Source organism: Cetorhinus maximus, chromosome 11 (genome assembly GCF_964194155.1).
Source record: "Cetorhinus maximus chromosome 11, sCetMax3.hap1.1, whole genome shotgun sequence".
Lineage (NCBI taxonomy): Eukaryota > Metazoa > Chordata > Chondrichthyes > Lamniformes > Cetorhinidae > Cetorhinus > Cetorhinus maximus.
In genome coordinates, this window is record NC_135889.1 from 58,415,665 (window position 1) to 58,433,545 (window position 17,881).

General features: G+C 45.2%; 1 protein-coding gene across 2 annotated transcripts in view; it reads left to right on the plus strand.

Annotated features, from left to right (window-relative positions):
• LOC144686616 (endoplasmic reticulum junction formation protein lunapark-B-like) overlaps nt 1-17,881 on the plus strand; it is a 103,381-nt gene that overhangs the window by 14,999 nt on the left and 70,501 nt on the right. For both annotated transcript variants that reach the window (XM_078552049.1, XM_078552050.1), the window contains exon 4: nt 16,883-17,070. In XM_078552049.1, the coding sequence (XP_078408175.1) occupies nt 16,883-17,070 (188 nt within the window). The remainder of the gene's footprint in view (nt 1-16,882; nt 17,071-17,881) is intronic.

The following is a 17,881-nucleotide window of genomic DNA, read 5'->3' on the forward strand; positions in this document are numbered from 1 at the left end:
CTCTCAGTACACTTGCAATAATGAGCATTTGAACTTCCAAAGCAGTTTAATGAGCCAGTGGACCGTGAAACTAACAAAAATTTAAGAAACACGAAGGTCAGAAGTAGAACTACAATTCTTAAAAGCACACTTTGTTCGTTGTAATTTGTCAGTGAAAATAGCAGACCCGTAGATGTTTACAACACAGGAGGAGGCCATTCGGCCTATCGTGCCTGTGCCGGTCAACAAGGATCTGACTACACTAATCCTATTTTCCAGCACTTGGCCCATAGCCCTGGAGGCTATGTCAACACAAGTGAATATCTAAACACTTCTTAAATGTTACAAGAGTTCCTGACTCAACCACCCTTTCAGGCAGTGAGTTCCAGACTCCTACCACTCTCTGGGTGAAAAGATTTCTCCTCAACTCTCCTCTTATCCTTCTACCTCTTACCTGAAATCCATGCCCCCCGGTTATTGACCTCTTTGCTAATGGATTAAGTGCCTTCCTATCCACCCTAGCTATGTCCCTCATAATCTTATACACCTCTATCAGGTCCCCTCACAACCTTCACTGCTCCAAGGAAAGCAACCCCAGCCTATCCAATCTTACCTCATAGCTCAGACTCTCCAGCCCAGGCAGCATCCTGGTAAATCTCCTCTGCACCCTCTCCAGTACAATCACGTCCTTCTTGCAATGTGGTGACCAGAACTGCATGCAGTACTCCAGCTGTGGCCTAACCAACGTTTTATTCATTTTCAGCATAACCTCCCTGTCCTTGTATTCTGTGCCTTGGCTCATAAAGGCAAGTATCCCCTATGCCTTCTTAACTGCCTTATCTATCTGCCCTGCCACCCTCAGAGACCTGTGGATGTGCACACCAAGGTCCCTCTGATCTTCAGTACTTTCCAGGGTCCTACCATTCATAGTGTAATCCCTTACCTTGTTAGCCCTCCCCAAGTGTATTACCTTTCACTTTTCCGGGCTGAATTCCATTTACCACTGCTCTGCCTACTTGACCAGTCCATTGATATCCTCCTGCAGATTATGGCTAACCTTCTCACTATTTAACCACCCTACCAATTTTCGTGTCATCTGCGAACTTCTTGATCCTACCCCCTACATTTAAGTCCAGATCATTTATAAACACTGCAAACAGCAAGGGCCCCAGTACCGAGCCCTGCTGAACCCTGCTGGAAACAGACTTCCAGTCAGAGAAACATCCCGCTACCATCACCCTCTGCGTACTGCCGCTCAGCCAATTTTGGATCCAGTGTGCCACTTTGCCTTGGTTCCCATGTGCTCTTACTTTCTTGACCAGTCTGCCATGAGGGATCTTATCAAAAGCCTTGCTAAAGGCCACGTAGACCACGTCAAATGCATTATCCTCATCAACACTCCTGGTTACCTTCTCAAAACAATTTGATCAAATTTGTCAAACACAACCTTCCCTTAATAAATCCATGCTGACTATCCCTGATTAATCCATATCTCTCCAAGTGCAGATGTATTCCCTTCCTCAGAATTCTTTCTAATAACTTCCCCACCGCTGAGGTTAGACTGATCGGCCTGTAATTTCCTGGTCTATCCCTTCCTCCCTTTTTTAATAATGGGATAATGTTAGCAGTCTTCCAATCCTCTGGCACCTCACCTGTGGCCAGAGAGGATTTGAAAATTACTGCCAGTGTCTCTGATATCTTTTCCCTTGCCTCCCTCAACAGCCTGGGATTGACCTCTTCTGGGCCTGCAGATTTATCCATTTTTAAGGCCGCTAAACCCACTGGTACCTCCTCTCCCTCTATGCTAATTTCCTCTAATATTTCACATTCTTCCACCCTGATGCCTATACCTGCTTCGCCCTTTTCCATTGTGAAGACCAATGCAAAGTCTTCCTTGAGGATTGTACGCACCTCTTCCGGATCCACACACGCATTACCTCTATGGTCCCTAATTGGCCCTACTCTTTCCCTAGTTATTCTCTTGCTCTTTATATATTTAATACCCTCTTTGGGTTTTCCTTTATTCTACCCACCAATGCTTTCTCCTGCACTCTCTGAGCTTTCCTAATTTCCTTTTTAAGTTTCCCCCCTGCATTTTTTATACTCCTCTAGGGACTCTGCCGTATTGAGCCCTTGGTATCTGCCATAAGCTTCTCTTTCCTAACCTTTATGTCCTTTGACATCCAGGATTCTCTGGACTTGGTTCCCCTCTTTGTCTTCATGAGAACATATTTGTCCTGTACTCTCGCTTTTACCTCCTTGAATGCCTCCCATTGCTCTGACAGTTTTATCTGCAAGTAGCTGCTCCCAGTCCACTTGGGCCAAATCATCTCTCATCTTAGTAAAATTAGCCTTTCCCCAGTTTAGAACTTTTATCCCTGGCCCAACCTTATTCTTTTCCATAACTATCCTAAATCTAACTGAGTTATGGTCACTATCTCCAAAATGCTCCCCTAGGTACGCCTTCCACCTGCCCGGGCTCTTTTCCAAATATTAGATCCAGAACTGCCCCCTTCCTTGTTGGGCTTTCTACATACTAACTAAAAAAATTCTTCTGGATGGAACTTAAGAATTTTGCTCCCTCCCTACTTTGCAAACTAAAACTATCCCAGTTAATATTTGGGTAGTTAAAATCCCCTACTATTACTGCCTTATTATTCTTGCACTTCTCTGAAATTTGATTACATATTTGATTCTCTATCTCTCCCTGACTGATTGGGTACACACCCAACTCTATTGTACACAATAGAGTACACACCCAACAGTGTGTTTGCCCTGTTTGCCCCTTTTGTGTTTTTTACTTCTACCCATATGGCCTCATTTGACGATCCTTCCAAATATCATCCCTCCTCACTGCTATAATTGATTCCTTGATCAATATTGCAACCCCACCCCCTCCTTTTCTATCCCCCTCTCTATCTTGTCTGAATACCCTTTACCCAGGAATGTTGAGCTGCCAATCCTGCCCTTTTAGCCAAGTCTTGGTCATAGCTATGATATCATACTCCACTTGCCCATCTGTGCCCTCAGCTCGTCTGACTTATTCCTCAGGCTCCTTGCATTAAAATATATTCCGTTTAGACTTGCTGAACTTACTTCTTTCTTATCTAGCCTATGTTTCCTCTGCCCTCCCGACTCACTCACGTTTTAACTTCTAATTCCATCTCAGCTTCTCTCCCTTCTGAACTACTTTTCAGGATCCCATCCCCCTGCCAATTTAGTTTGAATCCGCCCCAACAGCATTAGTTTTTGAACTTGTTTCTTACAAGTGTGACATTGTTTCAAATGTGTAGGTGTAACATTACAATTGGATGGGTGTGTGCAAGATGTAATTTTTTAATTACTATTCTACTGGGCTTCCCATATCACTAGATATAGTAGGTCAGAGGATGCATTATTGTATAAAGACAGGGATGTTAATCCATATAACATACAAGGTGTTACGCTGCTGCTAAAGTGTAGTTGTGTGCATCTTGATGTGTCCCTTTCAACTGAAAATGCTGTGCTGTGCTCAGCTGAGTTAGAAGCTGATTTTCATCTAGTTAAAGGAAAAACATCCTAGTTTCCTAATTTTTTTAAAGAAAGTGTGACTTCTGAAGTTAGTTGAAACTTTCAGTTGGGAATGAGTAGCTTTCCTATAATATATAAATAATATATAAAGTATAATATAGGAATTTGCATGTGTGATACCTGGAGTGTGACAGTAGCGTCTCAAAATTAATGGATATCTCCTTGTGGATCTCCTTGTCATTTGCTCATGGTAATCGTCCACTAGTTGCTTTTATGTATCTATTTCAGTTTGTATCTTTTTTTAGTAAGTTGGGAAGAGTAATACATCAGTTATGAGATAGATAAATTGACATTTGGCATGGTCATGAGTTCAGTCAATCCGTGATGGGGAGGATGGGTTTAGAATTTGCTATCAGTGGAGTGTAGGGTAGTTGCAAAGTTGGGCAGAAATAGGTGGGGTATCCCTTGGATTTGGCAAGACTGCAGGGCCTGGGGTTTTGCAGTGCATGGAATGATCTTGGAGTTAAGCAGCATGGGGCAGGAAGAGAGGGTGCTGGGTTTGGTAGCATCAAAGAAGTTAGTGTTGAAGTCTGACAGAAGTGTGGGAAAGTCCCAGAATTTTGCAGCATTGGAGTAGGGATTGTGCATTTTGGGAGCACTGGGGAGGAGTCCTGGGATTTGAAATGGCTCATGTGAAGTCCTGGAGTTTGCAACACCTGAGGGGAATGTCTGGTGTTCACTAGAACTGGGAATTGCAACTTGAAGTTTGGCTCACTTGGGGTTCCTTGTGTCTATTAGAATTGCGTATGTTCTAAAATCAAAATTGGCTACATAAATTCTTGGGTCTGGCAACTCTTTCACAGAATGTCTCTATCTCTCTAACACCCACTTACCCCTGAGGTACCCCCTCAATCTGCTACTGCCAAACTCATATCCCCTCTCCAATCTAATCTCCCCACTCTCCCCAGCCTTCCATCCTTTGTTCCATGCTACTTGCTGGTGCAGGCTTCCACTAGATCGATGGACAGTAGGTAACTGAGTGATGGAGGGGTGTGTCATGGTGATAGTAGCAGATGCAGCTGGAACTGGGCCTCTTTAACAGTAGTCAGTTGAGAATGACGATCAGTAGTGAGTAAATGAGATGTGGAGATTCAGGGCAGTAGAAGCTATGGGCTTCATGCCTGCTGTGCAACACGGCTCCTTGCCCACATCTCCCCTTCCCTCCTCTGTGGTCTCCTGTCCCACTCCTGTACTATATTCATCTGAAACTCTGTTAACCAACAATGGTTTTTAAAAAAACAATTATTTGCTCTTCAAAGAGCATATTGTGCTTGCAATGAATGTCAGCTGTGTAGATTATGCCTTTTAAAGAACAAAGAGCTGCTTCTTGGCTTCGTGCTGGGAGACTAACAGAGGCATAAAGAGGTCTTCGCCAAACACCAAGATCATATTATTTGGGAGGGGCTGTGGCAGGTATAGGGATATAGTGGTTTGAGTTAACCTACTGGACTTGCACCCTAAACAGTGGTCATCAGTTCATAACGCAGGATGGTGAGTTATGAAATTGAATTTAATAAATCAGATAACTTATAGGATAGTAACCATTGAAAGTTACTACAATGTTTTAAAAATCCATCTTGTTCACTGATGTCTTCCAGGTCCACTGAAGTAGCTTAGCAAACCATTCAATTGTAATATAGTCATGACAAAGTTCAAAAATAAGGAGAAAATCAGATGGGCCTATTGCTATGAACTAGCTCTTAAATCAGGGCAAGAATTAGATAAGTTCTACCTAGTGGGCCCTGCAAAATTTCCCTTACTAGCATCGAAGACTGATACTAAGTTGGGAAAACTGTCCAATAACTTAGTCAAGAAACAAGCCAACATAGGTGGGATTCTGAGTATGACTTCCAACTAATAGCTCAGATTCCTTTGTTACCATCTTGAGATATCTTTCTGCCCCACCACTGGGACAGACCCACTCGAGATGAGGGCACAGTAGTGTCCAGTCAAGTAGGAGTGGATCTCAGACCCCTTTAGAAATAACTTTGTGCTCCAGGCAATCTTCAGGTGAAACAAGGTCTAGGTAGCCTGTTGATTATTGCTTAATTCCAGCACCACCTCAGCCTCCTGATGAAGTATTACCATACCACTCCTTGATTTTAATCATTACTTTTAGGAAACTCAAGAAACTCCACTTTTGGATGACACTGCTAAGTCCTAAAGGGCATACTACCAGATTGATCCTATGACAGATGGCGAGGAACTAGCAATGGGTCATAACCTACTCATTCCTGCGAATTTACTTGTATCGATGTTTCCATCCATGATAGTGTTGGTAGGAGTGACCCATGCACATTCCTTGTGAAGACAAAGTTTCAGCTTCCTGCAAAGAGCATCCTCCATTGTGTACTGTGGGACAACCATCACTCAGTGATTCAGATTAAGGACATGCTTAGGATGCTGCGCTATTAGCATCAGCAAAACTGTACACCACTGCAATCTATGACATCATTTGGCACATCACTCCCTCCTCAGTAGCCATCACACTGGAAGATTAACTCTGGTTCAGTGGGTTGTGTAGAAGGCAAATTTTAAAATGAAGTTCCAAGCTGGTGAAACTACCTATATGCTGAAAAGCAAAGGGGTATAGACAGAGCTCAGTAGCACCCCCACTAACCGAGCTGGCTGAGTCCTAAATGACATAACTGCTAGACTGCGTCTCCGGCAGGTGGTGAAGGAACCAACAAGAGGGAAAAACATACTTGACCTCATCCTCACCAACCTGCCTGCCGCAGAATCATCTATCCATGACAGTATCAGTAGGAGTGACCACTGCACAGTCGTTATGGAGACAAAGTCCACCCTTCACATTGAGGACACCCTCCATAGTGTTGTGTGGCATTACCACTGTGCTAAACGGGATAGATTTCAACCAGATCTAGCAACTCAAGATTGGGCATCCATGAGGCGCTGTGGGCCATCAGCAGCAGCAGAATTGCACTCTAACACAATCTAACCTCATGGCCTAGCATATCCTCCACTCTACCATTATCATCAAGCCAGGGGATCAGCCCTGGTTCAATGAAGAATACAGGAAGGCCTGCCAGGATCAGCACTAGGCATACCTAAAAGTGAGGTGTCAACCTGGTGAAGCTATAACACAGGACTACTTTTGTGCCAAACAGCATAAGCAGCAAGTGATAGACAGAGCTAAGCGATCCCGCAATCAACGGATCCGATCTAAGCTCTGTAGTCCTGCCACATCCAGTTGTGAATGGTGATGGACAATTAAACAAGTCGCTAGAGGAAGAGGCTTCACAAATATCCCCATCCTCAATGATGGAGGAGCACAGCATATCAGTGCAAAAGGTAAGGCTTAAGCACTTGTTACAATCTACTGCCAGAAGTGCCGAGTGGATGATCCAACTCAGCCTCCTTCGGAGGCCCCCAGCATCACAGATGCCAGTCTCCAGCTTTTCGATTCACTCCACATGATATCAAGAAATGGCTGAAGCCACTGGACTTCAAAGGCTATGGACCCTGACAATATTCCGGCAATAGCACTGAAGACTTATGCTCCAGAACTTGCTGCATCCCTGGCCAAGCTGTTCCAGTACAGCTACAACATTGGCATCTACCCGGCTATGTGGAAAATTGCCCAGGTACGTCCTGTACACAGCAAGCAGGACAAATCCAACACGGCCAATTATTGTCCCATCAGCCTACTCTGGATCATCAGTAAAGTAATGGAAGGGGTCATCAACAGTGCTATCAAATGGCACTTGCTTAGCAGTAACCTGCTCACTGATACCCAGTTTGAGTTCCGCCAGGGCCACTCCGCTCCTGACCTCCTTAGAGCTTTGATTCAAACATGGACAAAAGAGCTGAACTCCCGAGGTGAGGTGAAAGTGGCTGCCCTTGACATCAAGGCTGTATTTGACCGAATGTGGCATCAAGGAGCCCAAGCAAAACTGGAGCTAGTGGGAATCGAAGAAAACTCTCTGCTGGTTAGAGTCATACCTAGCACAAAGGTTGTGGTTGTTGGAGGTCAGTCATCTCAGCTCCAGGAGTTCTTCAGGGTGGTGTCCTCGGCCCAGCCATCTTTAACTGCCTCATCAATGACCTTCCTTCCATCATAAAGTCAGAAGTGGGGATGTTCGCTGATGATTGCACAATGTTCAGCACCATTCGCAACTCCTCAGACACTGTCCAAATGCAGCAAGACCTGGACAATATCCAGGCTTGGGCTGCCAAGTGGCAAATAACATTCGTGCCACACAAGTGTCAGGCAATGAACATCTCCAACAAGAGAGAATCCAACCATCGCCCTTTGATGCTCAATGACATTACCATAATTGAACCCCCCCATTATCAACATCCTGGAGGTAACCACTGACCAGAAACTGAACTGGACTAGCCATATAAATATTGTGGCCACAAGAGCAGGTCAGAGGCTAGGAATCGTGTGACCTAGTTCACTACCACATTTCTGCAGCTACCGACCTGCTCAGCCACATCCTCACCACCACTTTTGCCCTTGTCCACATTAAAACCATTATTCCCTTTCACCCGGTCATTCCCCAGGTACAGTGCCTGTCTCAATTCTCTTAAGTCCAAGGGACACAGACTTGAAGGGACATGGCATTCAACTAGTTTAGCTGTTCACCAGATTTGGCTGGATCGCATAATACCTTATTGGGTCTTGTTCTTGTCTTCCAAAACTGCTCTCAATTCTGGGATCATCCTGGGACGTAGAGCTAGCTCCTTGTTTTTTCACTGCAACCTGATTTAAACCCCTCTTCCCTGTCTCTTCCACCCTCGGATTCAATAATAAGTGTGAGGAGCTCGGGTACTTCTTTGTCACTCAGATTGAGACCATCCAATCAGCTGTCTCTGCCACTTCTCTCCCTTCCCCTTGCCCATCAGGCCAAGTCTCTAATGACCCCCTAAACTTGTATGTTTCTCTGCTTTTCCTTCTATCTTCCCATGTGCCCTCTGAACTTATTTTGTCCATGAGGCTGACCTCCTGCTCTTTTGACCCTATTTCCACTAAACTGCTTACCATCGAACTTCCCTTTCTGACTGAAATTTAGCTGATAATGTTAAATGTTCTCTATCCTCAGGCATTGTCCCACTATCCTTCAAATTTGCCATTATCACTTCTCTCCGCAAGAACCCTAACCTTTGACCCATCCGTCCTTGTAAACCACTGCCATTAGCAACCTTCTTATCCTCTCAAATCCTTGAACATGTCGCCTCGCAAATCCGTTCTCATGTTTTAAGGAACTCCATGCTTGAATCCCTTCATTAAGGTTTCTGCCCTTGTTAGAATATTGAAACAGCTCTTATTAAAGTCACGAATAACATCACATGTGATTATGATAAAGTTAAGCTGTCCCTCCTCACCCTTCTCAACCCATCTGCATCTTTCAACAGGGTTGACAACACCATCCTCCTACATAGCTTTTTCACCATTGTCCAGTTGGGTGGGACTGCACTTGTCTGGCTTTATTTTTACCTGTCTAATTGTTGCCAGTGAATCATCTCCAGTGACTTCTCTTCTTGCTCCCACATCGCTACTTCTGGTGTCTCCAAGGATCTATCCGTGGCTTCCTCCTATTTTCTCATCTACATGCCCCTCATCAACAACATCATCCAAAAACATGTGGGTTTCCACAGGTACACTGATGGCATCCCGCTCTACCTACCCACCTCCTTTCTTGACCCCTAAACTTTATCTAAACTGCCAGACTGCTTGTCTGATTTCCTTTACTGGATGACTGCAGGTTCCTGCAGATGACTGAGAACCAGTGTTGCCCAAGATTGTGTATGGCTAGGGAATTGGTTGGTCACATATGCCACCTGCTACAGAATTTGGCACCCTGGGGACATGGAGGGCATCCACTGCCAGTGGCCTTGAAAGTGACTGCCGCGCTCGATTTTTATGCCAGTGGTTCCTTCCAGGGCTCCACAGGTGAGCAGTTCGGGACCCCGCAAGCCTCCACACACAAGCGTATCCAGGAGGTCACGGATGCCATCTTCGCGAAGGCACGGAACTTTGCACATCCAAACATACGAAATAGGAGCAGAAGTAGGCCATTCAGCCTGTCAAGCCTGCTCCACCATTCATTAAAATCATGGCTGATCTGTTTGTGTTTCGAATTCCATCTTTCCCTGATAACCTTTGATTCCCTTGCCTAACAAGGATCTATCTACTGCCACCTTAAAAATATTTAGTGACCCCCGCCTCCCCTGCCTTCTGAGGCAGAGAGTTCCAAAGTCACACAACCCTCTGAGAGAAAAAGTTTTCTCCTCATCTATGTCCTGACAGGGCACCCCCTAATTTTAAAACTGTGCCCCCAGTTTTGGATTCACCCAGAAGAGGAAACATCCTTTCCACATCCACCTTGTCAACAGATCTTAAATATTTCAATCAAGTCACCCTTCACTAAACGCCAGTGGAAACAAGCCCTGTCTGTCTAACCGTTTTTCAGAAGATAAGCCGCTTATTCCAGGTATCGATCTAGTAAACCCCCTCTGAACTGCATCCAATGCATTTATATCCTTCCTTAAATAAGAAGATCAAAACTGCACACTGTATTTGAGATGTGGTCTCACTAATGCCCTGTATAACTAAAGCATAACACCCTTTTTTTTATGTTCAGTTCCTGTCATAATAAGGGATAGCATTCCATTAGCCTTCTTAATTACTTGCTGAATTGTGCATTTCGCCTGGGATCAGGAAAGCCAGGGAGCAAGAGTACTGGGATTTGCGCAGATGTCAGGTGCTTGGATCTCCGTGACAACAAGCAGTCATTAACTGCAAGGGCTTCCACCCGCTGAATGTTCAGCTGGTGTGCGACCACCACAAACACATTCCACAGATCTGCGCACGATTCCCAGGGAGCGTCCACAACTCCTACGTCCTTAGCAGGCCTCAGATCCCTTACATCTTCTGCGGTCCACAGAGGCTGCAAGAATAGCTCCTCGGTGACTAGTGCTACCCACACAGGACGTGACTGATGATGCCTGTGTGGCGGCCTCAGACTGCAGCAGAGCGATGATATAATGAGGCTCACGCCACGACCTGGACTTTGGTGGAGCAACTGGCAGGCACCTTGAAAATGAGGTTCCAGTGCCTTGACAGGTCCGGTGGAGCACTGCAATACAGTCCACTGAAGGTGTCGTGCATCATCGTAGCTTGCTGTTCACTACAGAACCTGGCGCTGCAACGGGTGGAAGACCTGTCTGAGGAAGAGACGGAAGAGCTGTACATCTTCTCCGATGAGGAGGACGCCGAAGGGGATGAGGTTGATGAGGTCTTCGAAGGCGAAGATGCCGGCGATGAGGCCATTGCACTGGCCAGAGGAGGTATGTGTGCTCGTTAAGCCCTCACAGCCACAAGATTCATGGAGATTGATGACGAGATGCAGTGAGGACAGCCCTGACATCCTCACCTTGCATCTGTGAATCTCCTGTGTGGCTGATGGCAGCAGCACACATGCCCTCAGTGCTCAGGCTCATGACATAGAGAGGCAGTGGAGGCCCTAATAGTCACTAGTTTCCAGGAGGTTGATAATGACATGCAGTGAGGACACTCCATAAATCTTCACAAAGTCTTTGTGAATGTCACCCTTCAGCACCTGTCCCCTTCAGGAGCACCAATGTCACCAGTCACAGATGCTGAAGAGATGGGGGTCCAGCCGCAGCTCAAAGGTGCTCAGAGCACACAGAGAATGACGGAACTCTGTGATGCCTGCCCACAACGTTCTGGCAACAATGACGAGCACCATCGAGGTGCAGGCATCACTAATGTGTTCAGTGAGTGTGAAGCTGGACCATCACTTTGGTCTGAAGGCTGCACAAAGCACAGGGAAGAGGCCCTGGACTGAGACACCTGCCTTTATCTTGTGCAGGAACCAAGGTTTCACATTTGAGTGACAGGAACACTACTCATTATAACAGGGAGCTATAGGCAAGGAGACGTTTTTGGGAGTTTATTTACAATAGTGAACATTATGTACAAGTGATTAGTGCCTGTGCCCAGGCTGTGCAACTACATCACCTTAACCTTCCTAACCCTGCCGCTATGTTTTGGTGCTCCCCTGACATCCACAATGGAGGCGGAGGCTGACTGCTACGTCCTGTCTGTGATGACCTTGACGGGCATCCTCTGCAGGGCCCTGGACTGCTTTGTGTGTCTGCTGTGACCTAGCTGCACCCTCCTCGGCCTGTGGAGCTGGAGATGATGGGGTCACAGAAAGAGGGGATTTGGATCGGCCAGATTTTTCTGGAGTCAACTGGGTGAATGGCCCTGAGGTGTAGAGCTGCTGGTCCTACTCGCTGTGGGTGCCCGGCAACCCTTGGCTGACTCCTTGAGGAGATGTGGAAGCTGGAGTGAGATCGAACTGCCCTGCACCCCTCTCGTGTTGACATTGTTGAAGGCCAACTATGGCATCAGCAATTGAGTTCAGTTCATGCAGCAGTGCAGAACTGATGTCCTGGACCAAGGTCCCCATAGCTGCCGCCATCCTGCCAGTGTTGATCTTGATGCGTCAGCATGCTGATGCCATCACCCGGACTGAAGTCGGACAGTCTCCTCCATTATTCCTTGTAATCTGAGGAGTGCATTAGGCATCCCTTCCTGGTGTTCCCATGATTGTCTATGCAGCTCCAACAACTACTTGAGACCGAGTCCTGAGGCTCATCATCTGACTCAGACTCAGCAGATTCCTTGCCTCCAGCATTCCTCAGAGTGCCAGTGACCAAAGGTGTCCCTGCCTCCGCCTGCTGTGGAACAGATTTTGTGGTATGCTCATCAGATTGTGACCCCAAAGCTACTCTACATCTTGGTCCCACCGAGGTGTGTGTTGCTGCGCTGGTGGAGGGTGTGGGTGAGTGCTGTGACGGGCCTTCAACGGTGCTGCCCTCTGTCCTCATCTGAGGTGCTCTTGGTGCTGGGGCTGGGCTCAAGGTTGTCTGAGTGCGACATGTCAAATTTGCCTAGGAGAGAAGGTGAAGATTATTAGTGTTTGGCAACCACGTTGAACACAGACCAGTGGACCCAATAACGTTAAGAGAGGGATGATGTGCTGCAGGATCCTCATGTGGGTGTTCGCCGTCGTCCTTGCTGTTGCCGTAGGAATGGTTGATGCTCTCTCTGGCCAGCTCCAACATGCAACTCACAAACCGAGTGAGGGCCTTGATGACCGGCACTCCAATCCTGGCCTGGGACCTCTGCGTGATCTTGTCCTGCATCAAGACAGATGGACAGCATGTGAGCAAGGTGCATTCCAGGCCAAATGCTAAGGATGCCTGTCAAGGTCATCACAGACAGGGCGTAGCAGTCAGCAGGCTGCCTCCACCTCCTACTGTGCTTGCTGGCGGAGCACCAAGACAGGGCTAGGAAGGTTAAGATGATGTAGGTGCATGTGTGCTGAGTGGAGCCATGAATGGGATGAGGAGACTATCTTCAGAGGAGTTGAGGCCAGATGGAGCTGTGAGAGAGAGTGAGTGATGATGTCCCTTGAGCTGGCAGTGAGTGAGATGCCAGTGAATGTGTGATGGGCTTGTGAGTGGGTGAGTTGAGATTGATGAGATGGTTGACCTACCCTAGTGGCATGAGTGAGATCATTCATCGTTTTCTGCGCTGGATGGCTGACCTTTTGTGTGCAACGTTAGCACTGATCACCACTGCCACCCCCTCCCAAGCCACAGTGGTGAGACTGATGGGCCTCCTGCAGCCAGAGCAGGGGTAGAGGACTTCACGGGGGCCTCCACAGTGTCTAGAAGGCATCATAGGGATGCGCCGCTGAATCGGGGGCTGCAATTTCCCGGCTTTTGGGGCCATGCCTTCACAGGAACAGTCCTGGGCTCCAAGCATTGAGAAGTATGCACATGGCTCCATTTTAAATATGGCACCCCGCATGAGGAAGCAACGAGATAACGACATGGCCGGCCAATTGGAGGCCATCCGCCAGTGATCCGGCTTGTTTCCCGTGACTGCATAATTTATGAGGTGGGAAGGGTTGTGAAATAGCGTGAAAATCCGCCAATGCGGCCAGCAGGTAAAATATCTTTTTTCACACCCAGTACCACACTTAGTGCAAATCCGGGGCGATTCCGCCCATTGTCTTCTGTCCTATCCACAAACTCCGCTCCCCACACCCTGGCAACTGTCGGGCTGAACCGGAATGTGTGCAACCTTGGTTCCATATTTGATCCTGAGATGAGCTTTCAGCTAGATATCTGTGCCATCAGTAAGTGTGCCTTCATCCACCTCCATTAAAAAAAATTGCCTGATGCTGCCCCTGCCTCACGTCATCTGCTACTGAAACCTTTAGCGTCCAATGCAGTCTTGATCAGCCTACTACATTCTACACTCTGTAAGCTTGAGGTCAACCAAAACAGCGCTGCCTACATCCTAATTCACACCAAGTCCCATTCACCCATCACCCCCGTGCCTGTTGATCTACATTGGAACCCGCTTAAACAACACCTCAATTTTAAAATTCTTACATAAAACCAAAACACTGCCAATGCTGGAAATCTGAAATTAAAAACAGAAAATGCTGGAGAAGCCCAGCAGGCCTGGCAGCATCTGTGGAGAGAGAAACACAGTTAATATTCCTACTTTGAGCTCTGAAGAAGAGTCATACTGTCTTAATGTTAACTCTGTTTCTCTCGCCACAGATGCTGCCAGACCTGCGGAGCTTCTCCAGCATTTTCTGTTTTTATTTAACATTCTTATCCTTGCTTTCAAATTCCTCCTTGGCCTCACCCCTTCCTACCTCTGTATTCTCTTACAGTTCCACAATTGAGATACATGTGCTGCTCTAATTCTGTCCTCTTAAGCATCTCCATTTTTATTGCTCCACCATTAATGGCCATGTCTTCAGATGCTGGGCCTTTAGCTCTGTAATTCCCTTCCTAAACCTCTACTTCTCTTCTTAAAACCTACTTCTTTGACCAAGCTCTTGGTCATCTGCCATTATACCTCCCTAGGTGGATTTGTCATATTTTGTTTTATGACACTCCTGTGAAGTGTCATGGGACATTTTATTACATTAAAGGTGCTACTGTATGTAAATTCATGTTGTTGAAAGTGTATCTAATCCTGGTCTGAAAAGTGGACAAGTCGTCTGACAATAGTGAGGCTGAGGGGGGATCCAGAGAGGTGAAAAGTTTGAGCTGGATGCCGTCAGCATACAAGTGGCACCTGATGTCATATCTTCAGATGTTGCTGGAGGCAGTGTATAGATGAGTAATAGGAGTGGACTAACAATAGATCTTTGAGGACTCCAGAATTAAGTGTACGGCCAAAAAGATAAGCCATTGAAAGAGATCCTCTGGTTAAGATTGGTGAAGGGGAAAAGCGGAACCAGATAAGGACAGGCTCACTCAACTGGACAACAGAAAAAAGTTGGAGGAGGATGGTGTCGATAATAGTGTTGGAGAGGCCAAGAAAGTTGAGGAAGAGGAGTGCACTGTGGTTAGAGAGGATATTCAAGGACTTTGAGGAAAGGGGCATTTGAGAAGGCCTGGGAATTTGTGCAGACAATAGGGTCAAGTTTTATTTCTGAGGGGAGAGACGAGGATGGCAGATTTGATGGGGTGGGGGATATCTCAGGAGAGGGAATAGCTAGCATGCAAGACTTGAAGGGAAGTTAGATGGTCAGCAGTTCAGTGGGAATAGGGTCAAGAGAGCAGAGTTTTATTGGCAACATGAATTTGGAAAAAGCATGAGGAGAGATGAGAAAGAAATTAGAGAAAGATGCAAGTTCAGGGCTCGGGCAAGAGAGAACCCTGGTGGAAGCCCAATGGAGGATATGTTGCAAAGGCAGCTGAATGCATGGTCTCAAGCATAGTGGCAAAAACGTCCATGAGCTGTTTATACTTGTTGAAGGTATGGGGGAGGCAGAGGAGAAGGGTTTAAGAAGACTGTTTATACTGCAGAAAAGAACCTGTAGGTTATATTTGCATTCAGGATAACCCTAGAGTAGCAGGTAGCTTTGGCCAGGGGAAGTGTTGGAGAGGGTTCTGCCAGTTCTGATGGTAAATTACTAAAGAAATTAAATGCTATATACGTTCAAACCTGCAGCCCTTGAACTTTATTTATAGACAATTCAGTAAACTTTGCCCTCGACACCTTTCCCAAAGAGAAGTAATGTAAGGCCTAACCTCGACATAAAAAAGTACTTAGTTTTTAAAAGGCTTATATCTTTTGGATTTTTAAAAATATGTTTTCTGCTTGCAATCTTGCCTCTCTGCCACATGGCAGTCAATAATAGAAACAAAATAATAATAATGGAGAGCCTCTTGGCTAGGAAAAATCCTGAAGCTTGTTAGATTACTTTCTCCTGGCAACTTTGCAATGGATTGAAAGAAATCTGCTTTTAATAATGGGGAGGAAAAGAATAAAGATAAAAACAAAAAGCTACTGCGGATGCTGGAAATCCAAAACAAAAACAGAATTACCTGGAAAAACTCAGCAGGTCTGGCAGCATCGGTGGAGAAGAAATCAGTTAACGTTTTGAGTCTTCATGACCCTTCTCCGAAGGGTCATGAAGACTCGAAACGTTAACTGATTTCTTCTCCACCAATGCTGCCAGACCTGCTGAGTTTTTCCAGGTAATTCTGTTTTTGTTTAGGAAAAGAATAAAGTTGTTTGACAGCAAATAGGCAAGGAGAGAAAGAACAAGAATGCATGTTGGTACAGAATGGAAGGTGGAAAGTGGAAGAGATTTAAACAGTATTTCAGGATGGAGATAGATCCAGAAGGATGAGTTAAAATAGTGGATTTGCAACCTTTCTAAAGTCTAAGCCCATTTGTAATGAGTCCTTTCGGAGATGGTAGGACAATATGCCTTTGAAGTGTTTTTCTCCTGGAGGGGATACATAGCAATTCACTGAATTTGGAAGGCCTTATAACAGAAAATAGTTTTTCAGCAACTTTCCTTTAGAGCTGAATAACTTAGTTTAGAAGCATCTCTATTTACGATTGTGTTTTACTTCATAACAGGATGCATTAAATATTTTATTGTGTTATTCCCATTTCCTTTGTTATCTAGTAGATTCTAATCAGATTAAACCCGTAAGTTTATTTTTGGGAAGCAGGACTATTGGCAGCAGTTGTGACATATAATATTTTAAGTTAGCATTGCAAAATGGTAACACTTCACTGTTATTTTCCAAATAAAATAGAAAATTTTGGGAGTATAGGATGGGAGTGGTGGTGCTGCTTGAGTGTAGTGGAACATTTCAACACTAGCATTGATGTCTACCTCACACATGGTAATAGTTTGATCCAGTTGTCTAAAACTAACCCTTAGATACTTTAAATTATGGTGAATAAAACAGACTGAATTCAATTGATTGCTTTTATTTATAGGAAATAAGTGCATTGGAAGAATTCAAGGAAAAGAATCAGAGACTGCAGAAGATCTGGGTTGGAAGACTGGTTCTCTATTCGTCCACACTTTATATAATAACCTTTATATTTGTGTACTTGTGGTGCTTTCCGGAAGAATGGACTGCACGACTAACCTTGGCGCTTCCAGGGTTTTTATTTCCTTTACTGTAAGTAATCTTATTATTGTCCTTTTGGATCACTTTGAAAAAAGACATCTTTATAGTCCAGTTTTGTTTTTATTGATGCAACTTATACTTCTTTGGTAACCATAAATCTTATATACCGTATTAATACTGTAGCCCACATAAGTGAATACCTAATAATCAAAGAGCTCACTTTGTGAATTAAATGATAGTTAAAATTCTTTAAGATTCTTTTTTCCAGATTGTGGGAACTGCATAGCCTATTTAAGTGAATTAAAATATTACCATCTGAATCATCAACAACTATCTATAGCCCCTTTGAAATGCTAGTGTTGCCTAGAAGAGGCATTGATTTAAGTTGATTGCATAGGAATGTATAAGACCTTTCCATTTGGGCAGACCCAACCTTTAACAATTTTACTGTACGTCCTCGTGGTACTATTTACAAAAAACTCTCCATTTCCCTATTGAGTTTGATACTTTTCATTTCCACTGTTACTTGGTTACTTATTCTACGAATTTGCCAACATGTGATATAGTTAAATCTGAACTATCTGTCTTCCTTCTGAACTTGAGGTAATGCTTGTGTCAGACCAGTTTGGATTCTGCCAGGATCACTTGGATCCAGACCTCACAACAGCTTTTGTTCAACTATGGACAAAAGAGCTGAATTCCTGAAGTGAAGTGAGAGTGACTACCCTTGACATCAAGACAGCATTTGATGGAGTATGCTACCAAATAACTCTAATAAAACTGAAATCGGTGAGAATCAGTGAAAATTCCCTAGTCGCTTGAGTTATAAATAGCACAAAGGAAGGTAGTTGTTGGACGCCAA